At 38.9% G+C, this 16,696-nt stretch overlaps 1 protein-coding gene across 4 annotated transcripts in view; it reads right to left on the bottom strand.

Moving 5' to 3' along the window:
• PHF6 (PHD finger protein 6) overlaps positions 1-16,024 on the bottom strand; it is a 55,483-nt gene extending 39,459 nt beyond the window's left edge. For 2 of the 4 annotated variants that reach the window (XM_054471399.2, XM_054471398.2), the window contains exons 1-3: positions 15,822-16,008; positions 11,524-11,707; positions 11,163-11,264 (exon numbers count right to left, since the gene is read on the bottom strand). In XM_054471399.2, coding sequence (XP_054327374.1) covers positions 11,163-11,264; positions 11,524-11,661 — 240 coding nt within the window. In that variant the 5' untranslated portion in view covers positions 11,662-11,707; positions 15,822-16,008. Of the gene's footprint in view, positions 1-11,162; positions 11,265-11,523; positions 11,708-15,821 lie in introns of all 4 variants that reach the window. The other 2 variants (XM_054471395.2, XM_054471396.2) reach the window with 2 other exon arrangements.
• Positions 16,025-16,696: the final 672 nt, after the last annotated feature.

Below are 16,696 nucleotides of genomic sequence, written 5' to 3'. Positions count from 1 at the left end.
ATTTCCTGCTTCCAACATAGGCAAACATGTTAATTCTCAGCTTATCCTGCTTGAATCCTGATTTCAAGTTCTTGATTTAGACAGAGGTGAAAACTTCTTCATTAATAATAATTTTTCTCTTACTTCCCTATTCAGTTTGCTACCTAGTCGACCTAGTAAACCTTAATAATTAATTATCAGCTTCAAATTAGGGATACTGGAAAAAGAGGTCCTGTCTTATTACAGATATTTGCATGGCGTCTCTATCGTATTGTTAGAAGCTACACTAATTTAAGGTTAAATTGTGCAACATAAGCAGAGTCTCAAGGAGCTGACCCACTGATGAAAGAGGAACTAAGTCATGCATGAGAGGAGACACAAGGAACTAAATGGACTGAGACTTAGCTAATGTCGGGCAGGAGCCAGAGGCTGGGACATACCTACTCCTCAGTCAACTTAACTAGGACAGGACTGAAATTCAGTTTGCAAAAAGAAGTCTTAAAGAGCAAAAAGAAAAATATTGCTTTCTCAGTAACTATAGGGGAGTAAAATGAAAATGAGATTGCCAACTTCTACGACAAGGCTCTTGGGGAAAAGCTGGAACCTAATGGTCAGATAGAGCCATAGGGAACTGACGGAGAAAAGGCTGTCTGCGACTTAGCTTTGTCCAGCTTCATCATCCTATATCTAATATGTCTGTCAGTAACTGACTATCAGTGTATAGATACACATTCCCACAGCCAAGCAGTTAACTGTTCTCAAGAAACCTGCTCCCAGAAAACTGCTATGAATGCACAGACAAGGCAAAGGAGGGTACAAAAAGAGGTCACGTTCTTGAGCCTTTAGGCAAAGAAAAAAAAAATGCCAAAAGCTCTTGGAGTAGGGAACGCTGTACTGAGGATATTTGCACAGGAGATACGAGCCAAAAACAAAGTGAGAGCAGCTTACCTTACGCAGGTGCTTGGCTTTTTGTTTTGTTTTTAATAACAGGTAATACTACCTCCAATAAAAACTAGAAAGTGACAGTACAATTGGGGGCAAGTTTTCAGAGATGCCCCCAAAATGCTCCTTAACTCCAGCTTCACTGCTTTATTTATAGTAATACCTCACATATCCAAATAACTAGACAACAGAGTGGCTCTGAATTATCTGGTTAACTGCTGTTTTTATTTGTTAAATTTATGTGTTAAAAATTCCTAAAACAATGCCACTTCATGGGAGGGTGGAATATGAACTCATAACTGTTTCTGTTTGATCCTTTAGTTACTATTTTTTTAAAAATACAGCATTTTGAAGGAAGTCTCATAAAAACACAAACTTAACACTACTTTTAAGGTTTAAATGGAAAGCCAGAAAACAACAGTGAAATCTGAAAGCTGTCAGTCACTGAAAAGTGACAAGTTGCTTGAAAAACAGATTAGGACCTTAAATTCCAGGTGCTTCTAAAAAATAGGGCCACTGAAAAGTACTCATTAAATTTTTACTAGATTTAACAGACTAAATCTAAGTAGTTACTGAATAGATTATTTCAGATGTCTTGGAAATTGGAGGGAAATGAACTAAGCCTTAACCTCATCTCCTGACCTTGCTCAGAATATCACATACTCCAACTCTATCCGACTTTCTGCATCATGATTGATGACGAATATAAATTATCTTATTGGAGTTTCTGAAGTTTCTTTTTGTGTATCTGAAAGATTCAGACAGACATTTTCTGAGCTCAGATTTTTATGTCCAAGCTTTTCTCGAGTATGGGTTTTTCCAGCTGAGGGTACTCTAAACTGCTATGCCGCTTGCTATATTTAGTCTGTGAAGAACACCTCGTCCACACCTATGCTCAAATAAGTACCAAGACAGCCCCCAACACCAAGAATACATTTTGTTTATATTATTGGTTTTGGATCTCCTCCATTAGCAAAAATAAATGAGGATTTTATAATGAAATTAATTGACAGTATTCCCAGTTACCAAAAAGTATTAAATGGAGGCAAATAAAAAAATTATGCATTAAAAAAATGTATTCAGTAATAGCCAAAGACCCAATTTTCTCCATTATTACACTTCCAAGTTTCTCTTTGACCTTACATTCATTCTCCTTTATCACCTCAAAAGTAAAGTTCATTTTAATATAAATGACTGGTAAAATACCTGCATACATTAAAATTAATCTGCATGCCATAACTGGAGCTTTTAAAAAAATTCACATTTATATGAATACATTCACAATTCATGTATACTTAGCTACACAGATGACAATGAGGCCACTGAATAAATCTTCAGGAAGAAAATTTACCTCTTTTCCTCCCTACAGAAGGCATCCTGTGAGCCTAATCCACGGGATTTACAAACTTTGTTTTATTTACAAAAAAACTTTATTTTTGTAAATAAAAAGTTTAATTAAAACACAGCCATGCTCATTTCTTTGTGTATTGTCTGTGATTTCAACTGAGACCACATAGCTTACAAAACCTTAAATATTGTCTGGTCCTTTACAGAAAGTTTGCCAACCCCTGACCCAAGGCAATGGTCCATAACCAGGGTTGTTCATCAAAAATCACCTGGGAGGCCAGGCACGGTGGCTCACGCCTGTAATCCCAGCACTTTGGGAGGCCAAGGCGGGCGGATCACGAGGTCAGGAGATCGAGACCATCCTGGCCAACATGGTGAAACCCCCAACCCCGTCTCTACTAAAAATACAAAAATTAGCTGGGCGTGGTGGCGCGTGCCTGTAATCCCAGCTACTTGGGAGGCTGAGGCAGGAGAATCGCTTGAACCAGGGAGATGGAGGTTGCAGTGAGCCAAGATCACACAACTACACTCCAGCCTGGCGAAAGAGTGAGACTCCGTCTAAAAAAAAAAAAAAAAAAATCATCTGGGAACCTTTTTCAAAAGATTGTGTCTGCAACACAACCCTCACCCCTGCCCCTTTTCTGATTTAGTAGAGTTGGTTAGGTACCACTGCTCTTAACGATTTAGTAGCACCAATAGTCATCTAGAATCTTCAGCTTCTGTGATTGCAGAAAGCAAAGTGGCAGCATTCTATACAATGTGGGTATTCCATTTTGCCCCTACTGAATGCTAAGTAAGTCACACAATCTACTATAAATAGCACTGGCATTTAATACTTATTTAATATTTTTTGACCACTTCTTCCTCCTTGAAACTGTTTGTCTTTGACTTCCATAGCATCACTCTCCTGGTGGAACACATTTCAACTCTCGTTTTCTATGAAGCTTTCTGACTTCTCATAATTGTGATCCTCTTTCCCAGCTCTCCTGTGCCATTCTTTACATACTTCTAAGGCTAAACCATATTTATTCATGTTTACATTCAAAGTACCTAGCATTGTGCTGGTAGAAAGTGGGCACTCAAGTATTTGATAAACTGGTGAATTCTAAACTCTATACTATATGGGGCCTTGACAAATATAATACCTAAGGAAACAACAAACACAAAACCATACTGAGGGAGTGAAGGCTGAAGAAACGTGAAAACTCTCATGTTTGAGGCATACACAGCTCTCTACTCTCTGGAAAAAAATAACCAACTCATTTTTCCCTCTAAATTACTCTCCTCCCTTTTCAAACTGCTCAAGTTGTAAACAACACTAAAATACTAATTAACCTAAAGAGAGGAATTTTGTGCTATGCCATGACTTCCCTGGTCAATTTATACCTAGCCTGTTATTAAGGCTTCACACTATTATCCAGCTTAAGCCCTTTCCATCTTCAAAGTCCACCAACAATGAGCGCCCACTTATTTATTAGAACACTATTGAGCACAAAGAAGACATCAAGCACCATATTAAGAGTTTTCTATGCAGTATCCCCACATCATGCTAGGCTGGGCAAAGAGAATACAGTCTTACTCTCCCAGAGTCAACAATACAGTGGAGAAGAAAGGCTTGCACATGTGTATCAAATACAATGCATATTGTGTTATGCTATATGACAGAAACGAAGTGTGAAGTTTGAGCTGGATCTCAAAAACAGACAGAACTTTTGAGAGGCAGCTAGGAGGAAAAAAGAGCCGCAAGCAGAGGTGAACATCAGTACAGGCACCGCAGTGGGGACAGAGACAGGATGCTTGGAAAACCTAGAGGAGAGAGAATGAGATAAGGATGGAAAAAGTGGGTTAAGACAAGACTTCTGAATGGCAGGCTGAGGGTTCTGGACATTATATTGTATGCAGTAAGAAATCATGAAAGGTTTCCAGTTAGGGAGTGGCATTAGCTTTTAAAAGCAGAGATCAAGTAACTACCAGTAGTATGTTGGAAGGGTGGGAGGAGCAAGACTGGACATAGGGTAGCATTAAGAAAGAAAAGGCAGGCTGGGCGCAGTAGCTCACGCCTGTAATCCCAGCACTTTGGGAGGCCAAGGCGGGCAGATCACGAGGTCAGGAGATCAAGACCATCCTGGCTAACACAGTGAAATCCCGTCTCTACTAAAAATACAAAAAATTAGCCAGGCATGGTGGTGGGCGCCTGTAGTCCCAGCTACTTGGGAGGCTGAGGCAGGAGAATGGTGTGAACCCAGGGGGCAGAGCTTGCAGTGAGCCGAGATCGCGCCACTGTACTCTAGCCTGGGCGACAGAGCGAGACTCCGTCTCAAAAAAAAAAAAAAAGAAAGAAAAGAAAGAAAGAAAGGAAGGAAGGAAGGAAGAAAGAAAAGAAAGAAAGAAAGAAAAGGCAGAGACATCCCACAAATAGAATTGACGTGACTGATATGGAAGAAGGAAGAGTTGATGGTAAAGGATTCAGAAGGAGAATCAGGTTTCAGGGAGTGGGCGCGGTGGGGGGGTGGTGATGAATACTGGTTTAGACAGGTTGAGTTTAAGATGCCTGCAGGACATCTATGTAGAGTAGACAAATATGCTGCCATTATTATACTTCATTCTCCACAGTGACTATTGTATATCACCTGTCTCCTGAAAAATCCTGCTTTTACCCTTCCCCATCCCTTCCTATCTGAGTTGAAATTCTTCTCTAATGTTGGAAGACCCTGCAATCATCCCACCTTACTCAACTGGAATGGGTCTCAAAGACCTATTCTGGTATAGCTAACCTATTAATATTTCCTAGACTCATTACATTTTTTTAACCTTACCAGCTCTAGGAAGCAGTCTGAACTATCTCAATAGGTAAGACTCCTTCCAGACAGAAGACACCCTGTTTCTTTAAAATGCTAAGTACTCCATTGGTACTGAGTAAATAACAAAGTGAAGACTATGTGGAAATGGTCTTTTTATTTTCAGAGGCTACAAAAATATCTGGAGGGTAATAATCACAATATTCTTCCATAGGATGTGTATAGGGTTTTTGTCCTAAAAATTAACAAGATATTACTATTTAATATCTTGTTATGTCTGATTATGTCCTAAATTCAGTACTATTTCCATCTTTATTAGAAAACTGCTAAGCTGTAATCCTTATGTTTCTTTAAATGTGATTTTGGAGTGGGTAGCTTAAAAGATAGTCTAGCGTAACCTGGTGATTAGGAGTTCTGGCTTGGGAGTCAACTGACCCTGGATTCAAATCCCAGCTCTGCCACTTACTAGCTATAGTCAGGTTACTTAACTCATCTGAGCCTCAATTTCCTCATATGTAAGATGAGAATACTTCCCTATCTCACAACATGATTATCAGCATTAAAAAGGATCATATAATTTAAAAACTTAGCATAGTCCCTAGCACATGTTAAGTGTCTAACAAATGTTAGCTATTTCTACTACTAGAAAAAGCAGGAAAACTGTTCAGAGGCTTTCATAAGACACGAGTAAAATTTAGTTTGAAAAAAGGGAACGTTTAGGAGTGACCTGAGGACAGTCATCAAGTATATGAAGGGTTTTTTAATAAGAAAAAAAACCTCAAATATTTATTTAATGGAAGGAGACAGATCTAAAATGGCTTTAAATTAAGAGAAATACTTAATTTATACAGAAGGATGAATTTCTCAACTCTGAAGAGCGTTATATATTACTGGTCTTGTTTCAGGTTACTTGGGTAGAATCACAATTTCTTGATATATTTAAGAACAGGGCAATTTTTTTTTTTTTTTGAGACAGGACCTCACTTTATCACCCAGGCTAGATGGATACAGTGGCACAATCATAGCTCACCACAGCCTCGAACTCCTGAGCTTACGCAATCCTCCCACCTCAGCCTCTTGAGTAGCTAGGTCTACAGCAACACGCCACATTTCAAAATTTTTAAATTTTTTTGTAGAGATAGGGATCTCACTTTGTTGTCCAGGCTGGTCTTCAACTCCTGGCCTCAAGCAATCCTCCCAGTCGGCCTCCCAAAGCACTAGGATTACACGTGTCAGCCAATCCTCAGGCCAAAAATCTTATCTTGAGTGGCTTGTAGGAAATCTTGCATAGGGGTAAGACAGGTGAACTAAATGGCCTTCTGAACTCTTTCTTTTCTTGTAATCTGTGATATAATCTGACACCGGTACCAATTAGAATAATAGCTATCTGCAGAGGCAGGCGGATCACCTGAGGTCAGGAGTTTCAGACCAGCCCGGCCAACATGGTGAAACCCTGTCTCTACTAAAAATACAAAAAATTAGCTGGGCGTGGTAGTGGGCACCTATAATCGCAGCCACTGGGGAGGCTGAGGCAGGGGAATTGCTTGAACCTGGGAGGCGGAGTTGCAGTGAGCCGAGATCACGTCACTGCACTCCAGCCTGGGCAACAAGAGGGAAACTCCATCTTAACAAAAAAAAAAAAAAAAAAGAAGAAGAATAGCTATCCAATGTAGATAGTAGATACCCTTAGTAATCTCACCAGCTAGCTTCATCCAGAAACAGTAAATTCTTCAAATATCCTTCTCTCAAGTATCTCCTTAAACAAATTCAAAAAAGCAGTGGTAACTCATAATTTTACTTGGAAATGTGCATTTCTTGGCTAGATGACTGGAGTTAAGTAAGAATAGATGGTACAGATGTGGTATCTCCATATGGCTTCAGTTGAAACTGGAAATCATACTGGAAAAATATATATCTGTCTAAACTGCAAAAACAGGGCATCAAATCATAAAAGCCTTATTACTCTGGCAAATTTTTCCTGGTCCATCTTGGTGCTATATAATTAAAGACCGTGTAAAGGAGATGAAAATGTTCATGCAGAATGGCTTTCCTCCTTTGATCCTTGTGGCTGACATGAACCTTGGAAAATTGCCTGTGGCAGCAAGAACATAAAAACCACCCACACCTCCTGCTCTACTGAGCCCTCTCATCCTCAACTCTGACCCACCTGGCTGTTGATACATACACTTTAACCTCAAGCCCTAGCCTCCTTATCTCTCTGTTCTTTTCTTTGGGGCAAGCGAGCAACTTTGGAGTCAACACCAGATACAGATTGAAATTTGTCTTGAAAGCACTCACGGTTCAGTACTCCAGTTTTTGATGATTTTGAGTGAGTGTTCATGACCTACTTTTCACCTAGAAATCCAGATGAACAGGAGCCAGAGCAAACAGGCTCACGGGATAAAATGCCTTAAAAAGTCAATTAGGGGCCAGGCATGGTAGCGCACGCCTGTAATCCCAGCACTTTGGGAGGCCGAGGCGGGTAGATCACCTGAGGTCAGGAGTTCGCGACCAGCCTAACATGGTGAAACCCCGTCTCTACTAAATACAAAAAAATTAGCTGGGCATGGTGGCGCACGCCTGTAATCCAAGCTACTTGGGAGGCTGAGACAGGAGAATCGCTTGTACCTAGGAGGCGGAGGTTGCAGTGGGCCGAGATGGCGCCATTGCACTCCCGCCTGGGCAACAAGAGCGAAACTCCATCTCAAAAAAAAAAAAAAAAAAAAAAAAAAGTCAATTAGGGAAGCTGATTACCTAGTTTATATGCGGTTTATCTAGTTACATAAAGCTCTTCACTCTTTTTTTCCCCCTCCTATTTGATTCATAGCCCTTTTATTGCTTAGACAAATTGACACAGGGAATAGTAGAGAATCAAACTTAAATCTAGAATTTTGGTTACCTGATAGCACATCATGTAAAAATGATATAATGAAAGAAGCAAAACTGAAGGCTAAAAGGAGTTTCAAAAATTATTTCAAACCTAAACGTATAAATGTTACACTCCTATCCCCTATATAAGTTGTTTAAACTGACATTCTAAGGGAAGGAAACGGAGCAAAAGTTCTTCCCTTCTGCCACTATTCCTCAGTGCTCACGCCTGGAATCCCAGCACTTTGGGAGGCCGAGGCGGACAGATGGTCTCAAGTGAGGAGTTCAAGACCAGCCAACGTGGCAAAACCCTGTCTCTACTAAAAATAAAAAAAAATTAAAAATTAGCCAGGCATGATGGTGCACACCTGTAGTCCCAGCTACTCGGGAGGCTGAGGCAGGAGAATTGCTTGAACCCGGTGGAGGCTGCAGTGAGCTGAGATTGCACCACTGCAAATCCAGCCTGGGCAACAGAGCAAGACTCCATCTCAAAAACAAAAACAATAAGTGGTGGCTACTATTTATCAAGTCCTAACCATGTGCCCAGCACCACCTTAAATCCTATATACTTCCTCTTTTAATTCTGGCAATAATTCTGGGAGACAAGTACTGTCATTATCTATCCCCTTTTGCAGGTGAGGAAAACATGGCCTGGAGAAGTAAATAACTTACTCAGGATCACCTAGCTAGTAAATGACAGAGCTGGGATTCAAACTCAAGTCTGTTACTAAAGCTTGTGTTCTCAATTCCCAGTATTGTTCCATTCCCTAGATCAAGGAACAAGTTTCGTTATTTGTAACACACTACACTTGGGGAAAAAATTATCTCCCTACACTATAACACTAAAAATTAATCAAAACAATTTATAATAGTAAAACTCATACAAAGTTCTGATGCTTTAATGAATAGGTCCAAGGCCGGGCACGGTGGCTCACGCCTGTAATCCCAGCACTTTGGGAGGCCGAGGCGGGTAGATCACGAGGTCAGGAGATTGAGACCAAGGTGAAACCCTATCTCTACTAAAAATACAAAAAATTAGCCAGGCACAGTGGTGGGTGCCTGTAGTCCCAGCTACTTGGGAGGCTGAGGCAGGAGAATGGTGTGAACCTGGGAGGTGGGGAGCTTGCAGTGAGCCGAGATCACGCCACCGCACTCCAGCGTGGGCGACAGAGCGAGACTCTGTCAAAGAAAAAAAAGGTCCAAATAAATTAAATCTCCATTGAACTTGGCAATACTGACAGATGTATACTGTTGCTTCATGTAGTGTAACACTAGGCATTGCATTTGTTAACAATGTTTCAACATTAGGGACCAAAACTGCTTTTGTTCTGACTATACAAGCTGTGTCAAGTGACGAAACGCTAACAAGTCAGGATACAGAAATATTTTCCAGGAATATTCATAATGTCAAGCAATAAATAAAGGGGTAATAAGGTTTACAGCACAATCACTTTCAAGTAAGTATCATTCTTTTTTATATCTGCATTTATTTTAAGGACTAGGAAATAAAAACAGTGCTATGGTTCTCAGAAATCAGCACGGTAACGTGAAGAAACCTAAAACCACCAAATAAAATTCACATTTAAAAAACAGGGCTTTCTAGGCTGGGCATGGTGGCTCACACCTGTAATCCCAGCACTTTGGGAGGCCAAAGTGGGCAAATCACCTGAGGTGTGGAGTTCAAGACCAGCCTGACCAACATGGTGAAACACCGTCTCTACTAAAAATACAAAATTCGCCAGACATGGTGGCACATGCCTGTAATCCCAGCTACTTGGGAGGCTGAGGCAGGAGAATCACTTGAACCCAGGAGACAGAGGTTACCGTGAGCCGAGACTGCGCCACTGCACTCCAGCCTGGGCAATGAGAGTGAAACTCTGTCTCAAAAAAAAAAAAAAAAAAAAAAGAAAAGAAAAAGGAAAAAAAAAAAAAAACCCAGAGCTTTCTATTACTATCTACAGTTTTTGGAATGGGGAAGATAAACATTTTCACAGTTAAGGTCTCACTACAACAGAAATGGTTTGACCTCTGAATTCTCATTTATACTAATACTGATACTAGGATTTGAGACTATCCTAAAGCAAATCCCAAATGACATTTTTGAACCCATATTTCTTCACATTGCTTTTTATGTAAAACGACTAATAGAAGACTACTTTTCAAAACGTATTATTCCTGATCATCAAAATGATAGCCCTCCTCTTCCCATTACTATTTCATCCAAAAACTACCATCTCAGAGTCATTGTGAAATAAGAGGTTATTTAGTAACTACAAACACAGTTATATGTTTGGCAAAACCCATCTTTTAAAAAATGAAATTGGATAGTAAAGCTATTAAAGGTGCATTTATGGATGTAATTTTAATAAAGTGTTCAAATGAGAAAAATAAAAATAAATCTTCCCATTAATTGTTTCAAAGTAGCCGGGCGTGGTGGCTCACGCCTGTAATCCCAGCTCTCAGGGAGGCAGAGGCGAGAGGACAGCTTGAGCCCAGGAGTTCGAGACCTGCCTGGGCAATACAGTGAGATCCTGTTCTCCACAAAAAGGAAGGAAACAAAAAAGACAAAAAATAATTGTTTCAAAGTAAACCATAATGTGTCATAAGTACCAACTTAGATGACATTACTATTCCAATAGAGCAATGTAATATCTTACTAATATGGTTATTGGTAGTGAAGACAACTACAGGAACATTACTCTAACGCAGCTTCAGAAAAGCTCCTGTGAAATTCACTGAAAGTTATCCAAAGTCATAAATGTCGTGTTATACAGCTGAACTACAGTAAAATACTTTGTTCAGCAAGTGCTAACATTTTCCTGTTGAGAGGCTACTGTCATGTTCATTTGTAATGACCATAACTTTATGATGGAGATGAAAACATATCAGAATTATGAAAAATAAACTTGAATGAAGACTTTAACACAATATATACTCAAATTAACCAAACTGTTTGTTTTCTAAGTAAACAGCCTCCAAAAAGATTTTAATTCTCTTTGAAAAGCAAAAAAAATTGAATAGTATAAATATTGACTCATTCCTTTTTGTTGAGTGGTAAATAAGATAAACCCGGCCTTGGATTTTGCTGGCTCAGAAGAAAAAAAAAAAAAAAAGCCTGCAATTTAAAATTATACTCAGTTAATAATGCAATACACTCTAAAATAAGCAATTTCCTCTTTAATGAGTTTAAATAATTTTTATTCTCAAGAGGCAGAAATACCAACTTACCAGCTTCGTGCCTCTTTTAATTTCCTTTTGGACATCTTCAATAGAAAATCCACCAAGACTTTCATTATCAGAGTGTGATGATACCAAAGCAGATGAAAAGAGCTATAAATTACATTTAAAAAAAATTAAGGTTCATATATAAATTAATTACAGTAAAACAGTAAATAAGATGTTAAATTTAAATGGTAATTTTCTAGTAAAAATGGCATAGCATTATTGATAAACCATTTCTTAAAATTTAACTGAGTTTTTTTTGTTTTTGGTTTTTTTTTTTTTTTTTTTTTAGTATTCAGGAACATTCACGTGTTATTAAGAGTCTCATGAATCGTTTCAAGGTCTCTGTTGTTGCTGGTATACTTACCATGCACTTATGGTGCGCTGCCACCTTCTGGTTTTCAGATATTAGTAACTGTCCACATTCCTTGTCTCTATTTGACTTACAAAAGCCACATTTGCGCTGTCTTGTAGGCCCTTTTTTCTGTTCAACAGAGCTTGACATGATTTTTAAATTGCCTTTAGAATGCCACTTTAAGCCTCAAGAAATGCTACAGAGAATAAGAAGGGCGACAATGTTAATTTTATTTTAAAATCAGTTTATACATATTCATGAAAGTTGTTAAAAATTTGACCTAGGTTTTAATATACACATTTTTAAATGTTTATTTAGTATAGACAAATTAAGCCACTCTAAGCCCCAAGAAATGCTACAGAGAATAAGAAGGGTAACAAAGTTCATTTTGTTTTAAAATCAGTTTATACATATTCATGTAAGTTGTTTAATGTTTGACATAGGTTTCAATATATACATTTTTAAATGGTTATTTAGTATAAATAAATTAACATTAAAACCTAAGATGCCTCCGTAATAAATACAGATAGACAGATAGATAAATAACAGACAGCTAAATGAAGTTTAGAGTAATTGAGAAAAATCAAACTGCTCCCAAACTGGAGGATATGTGAAATAACTGACACTATTTCTGTGTGGAGAAAAATGTACAATGTATAATATTAAATTATCCCCTGCTGGCATAATTAATGTAAAATATTTTCATGTGTAGCTAGGTGCCCTTTCAAGGCGATAAAGAATTATACCTCTTAAGAACACGGTAAAAGCTACTAAGGAAACTTCAGAATACTCCGTGGGAACAGAATTCTGTAATTGAACAATTTCTTAAAGTTCACATATTGATAAAACAATAAAAGTAAAATGAATTTACCTAACTATGACTTTGGTGCACTTTAAAAATTATTTCTGAGTTTAAAAAAATCAGGAATATGTCTTTAATAAATTAATTTTTGCTATTCTATTCCATTTTCAAGTAAATAAAAAGGCTTCTGACAGTCTATTTAAAAATGCAGACTTTAAGACCCAATTATTTATAAAACAACCATATTATATGACTAAGATTTACTCCAAACCTGCTTATCAATTAAAGTCACAAACTGATAGTGGTCTTCTAAATGTAGTAACTTCCATACTTAAATTAGTAATATTGTGTAAAGGAAGAAATTTTTTTCTGAATGAGCCTTAAATTTGGTCACATTTTAATTATAGGTAGTAGTACAGGGTAGTCAAAAAAAAGGGAAGGAAAGCTCTAATATGAAAGGTTTCAGATTTAGATCATCAATCTTAATATGGATTCTTCAGAAGAAATTTAAAACCAGTTACTTGATTTGTATAGTTTTCCCAACTCAACAGGACTAAGCAGTTCAAGATCCAGGTTGCCACAACACACGTCATAATCAAGAAAAATCTCAAACTTTTGTCTTAAAATTAATTTACTAAATTCTTTCAATTTGTCTATACGTTTGAACAGTTTCATAATACTATGTTGAAAAAAAATTGTCTAACACTACATTGCAGCTGAGAAGCATTCGTTCACCAACAAGAACAGTAGCAGCTGTATGCTAGGAAGGTTAATCTCCACAAACTATTCAGTGCTTTTCAATATAAAATTCAGATACTTAATCAAAATTTAACCTGAAGCCACAAAGAAAACATGTCTTCTCATCCATTTATGTCTAGAATTTTCTTTTTAACACAACTTCAAAGGCCCTGACAGTCTCTGCTTTGATAGGTTTAACAAACTCTTAATGCTATCTATAATTTTAAATATCTCAGTCTTCCAAATGACAACGGATACTTTACCATAGTACTGTATTCATAGCACTGGCTATAAACCGTGAAACTGATTGAAAACAGGCAGCAAATACTTTTAGAATTAAAGAAAAAAAAAGGACATAACAGAGAAACAAAAGAAACAAAAGGGAAGTGTGTTTGCATTTGCTCAGGCAAGTATCTGTGTTCGGTTGCTTTATCAAGAGTATACCTGCCCAAATTTTTAGAATTAACTATGCAAAATACCAAAATTCATAAATAGCATCAGAATTTGCTATTATATTTGAGTTCTAAATTAGTTTCTTTACTACTATGCAATGAATAGTAGGCACTCTGAAATCACCATAATAATGTATTCAGCATTACTCCCGGTCATCCTAGCCAGTTGAAAGGATGGCACAGTATAAATCAAATCCGGTACAGACATCTTTAATGTGTAATTTCCATACAATCCTAGCACTGGCTATAAAGCTGGCTTAAGATAAAGAAAATTTCTAGAATGGAAAAAATCACATCGTATTCTTAAAATTAATTCCGAAATGGTATCCCCAAAATTCGATCTATATTTAATTCTGCCTCTTCCAATTTATAAACAGGCTAATTTCTCATCCTAATTTTGAGAACCTGCTTTTCTAGATATCAAAGACCCCAAAATCTAAAAGAGATAAAAGGTACACTTTATTTTGCATTCAAAAATATTCTAGTGTATTTTTTTCTGTAATCAGCTTAAATTTAATTTGTAAAGTAAGAAGAGCCACAAAAAAAGTGCACCAAACCAATTAAAAACTTTCCCCAATGTGCAATGACTAAATGGATTTTTCCACTAAAATTCAAATAATACATCTGCGCATATCTTGGTAATTTTTTTAGTCTCCTTGTAAAACATGAAGTGGAGAACATCATGGAAACAATGACTCCTAGCAAAAATGTCTTTATCATAAAAGTACAGATTTTTATCTAATGTTGTCACATTTGTGGTCTCTACTTAAGCAGAATAAGGGCATTCCAAGGACCAATACTAAGGGGTTCATAATGATCCACAGCTATATGGCATTTTAATTTTAGTCTAAAAGGTTTTTCAGGCCATGCGGAGATCAAAGTTTGATGCTTTCACGCAACAATGAAGCCTTTTCTTTAAAAGAAACATCGCATTATGGAAAATACTACAAAGCAGAAATAAAGAGGCAACAATAACAGCGTGAAATACATAATTTAAATGCCTGGAAAAAAAATAAAAGCTAGATTAGTTAAGCTGAAGCAATCAATGCATTTCTGATTTTTCAAGATGCTGCGAAGCACCAAGGTAGAAATAACCTGAAACATCAGAGAGAGCATTCAAGAATCAACTCCAGAGCTCATCAATGCCTGGTATCTGAAAAAGCATTTTCACAGAAAAACAAACAAAACAACAAAAACTGCAGTTCCGGAAGATTAAAACATTCCACGCGAAAGCAAGCTGAAATATACAAATCAAAACAGATAACAAACGTGATTCCCCAAAGAAGCAGTATTTCTAACAGGAAAGTTACAGTGGACAGAAATAAACGAATAAGATGTACCGGAAGGGCACCTGAATTTGGTTGCACGATATTATTACATGCTTCGCACTGCTTTTTGCGGTTATTCAAAAGGAAACTAAAGGAATTTTCCAGTTGTTTCAAACCCAAGGGTAGAGAAAGAATTTGAACAGTATAAATAAGACCTGACATTAGGTAGTAAGGCAACGAAAATGAAAGATTTTCTAAAAACAAAAGATTTTTTAACTTCCACGCAGAATATCAAAACGAATGGAAATTGGAAAAGAATATCGTGGTGTTCATCCATATAATGAAAGACGGTACACATAAAGTACCGGATCCTCTCCGTTATTTATTCCCCCAATACACACTAGACTCCAAGATCTCCCTCTAATCAAGCGCTAAAGTCACAAAACTATCTTCCTCTAAAACACTTCAGCAGGTTCCTTTCCGTCGTAAAGTCAGGGTCCCCTAATCGTCCTTTTCCAATCCTCCCGAATCCAGGAAAATATCATCCTACCACTTTCTTTATGCCCCCTCCCCCAAGAGTTAGCCCTCTCACAGTCTTCGTTGTAAGCTTCCCCTTATACCTCAGTTTCACCCCTAATTCCCCCCACCCCGGAGTTTTTCCTCATTCCGTAAGGCTCTCTCTCTTGCCATCCTAACAATTCTTCCTCTTACTCTTCCCAAACTGGGAGTCTCCCTCCTTCCCAAATATGTTCTAAGCAATGGCAAAAACTAAAAATTCCCAGTTTTTTCCCTCCTCAAATGTTGCGCCCCCTCCCCCGAAGTCTAGGCGTAAGCCTAACCTCTCCTTCTGCACCTCCAAAGCACTTTCTCAGCAGCCTCTCCGCCAAGCGCCTACAATGAGCGGCGCTTCTGGGGTCCCTGACAATAAAGCGAGACCACCAAGAGTCCCCTTTAACAACGGGCAGGGGCGGCGGCCTGGCCACCGCCATCCTCCTTGTCTTCTCCCGCCGGGGAGAGAATGGGGGGCCCCAGGGTTCCATGGGGACTCACCGGCAGGGCCCAGAGGCGGACTGCAGGAGAGAAGCGCCAATGAGGGTAAAGAGAAAGAAGTCGGTCTCGGTTCTCCAGCAGTGCCTGAGAGCGGGGCTCTGTCGCCGGAGGTTGTTTCCTTTCATTCGAGGAGAGACGGGCTCGCGGAGCGCCCTTACGTCGCCCCCCTCGCACGCACACGACCCACAGAGCGTTGATACGTCCCGAGCGCGCCGCGGGCCCTGATTGGCCGCAGAGAGGGGGCAGCTGAAGCCGCAGAGCCATAGCGCATGTGCAGAAACCACCCCCTGTACGGCTGAAGGCGGCAGGCCCCGCCTCCTGTTCGCGCGCGGACCTTCTATTCTCCGCTCCGCCGCTCCGCGGAGTGTTTGGGGGCAGGATCCGAGGAGATAGAGAAAGAGATTCAAAGATATCGCTGTGGGCTGGACGGAGAAGGGGCAGGATTGGGATGGAAACCGTTGGACAGGGGCCCTGGGTAACCAGTTCACAACAGTGATTCACGTAGACAGGCCTTATCCCTTACACTTGTTCGCCGAGGCCTTTTCACATCCATTATTTCATTGTACTCTCATGGCATCTCTTTGAGGTCCTCCGTTCGTTTTATTGCCAGGAATGACTGAGAAGCTTGTAGTGGAGTCAGCCTGCCTGCATTTCAATCCTTGGGCGAATCGTTTTAACCTCTATACCTTTTTTTTTTTTTGGTCTTTAAAATGGGGATAAAAATAGCGCCTTACGGGTTTGTGGTAAGGAAGAAATGAAATAATGCTACTAAAGCGTGTTATTAGCATCCCTGGCATATAACAGACTCTCCATAAATGCTGGGATTATCACAATCGGAAAAGATAAGGTGATTTTCTTTATAATCTACACATGTA

Source organism: Pongo pygmaeus, chromosome X (assembly GCF_028885625.2).
Source record: "Pongo pygmaeus isolate AG05252 chromosome X, NHGRI_mPonPyg2-v2.0_pri, whole genome shotgun sequence".
Taxonomy (NCBI): domain Eukaryota; kingdom Metazoa; phylum Chordata; class Mammalia; order Primates; family Hominidae; genus Pongo; species Pongo pygmaeus.
Note: the sequence above shows the minus strand (reverse complement) of the source record. Positions and strands in the feature narration are given on the sequence as shown.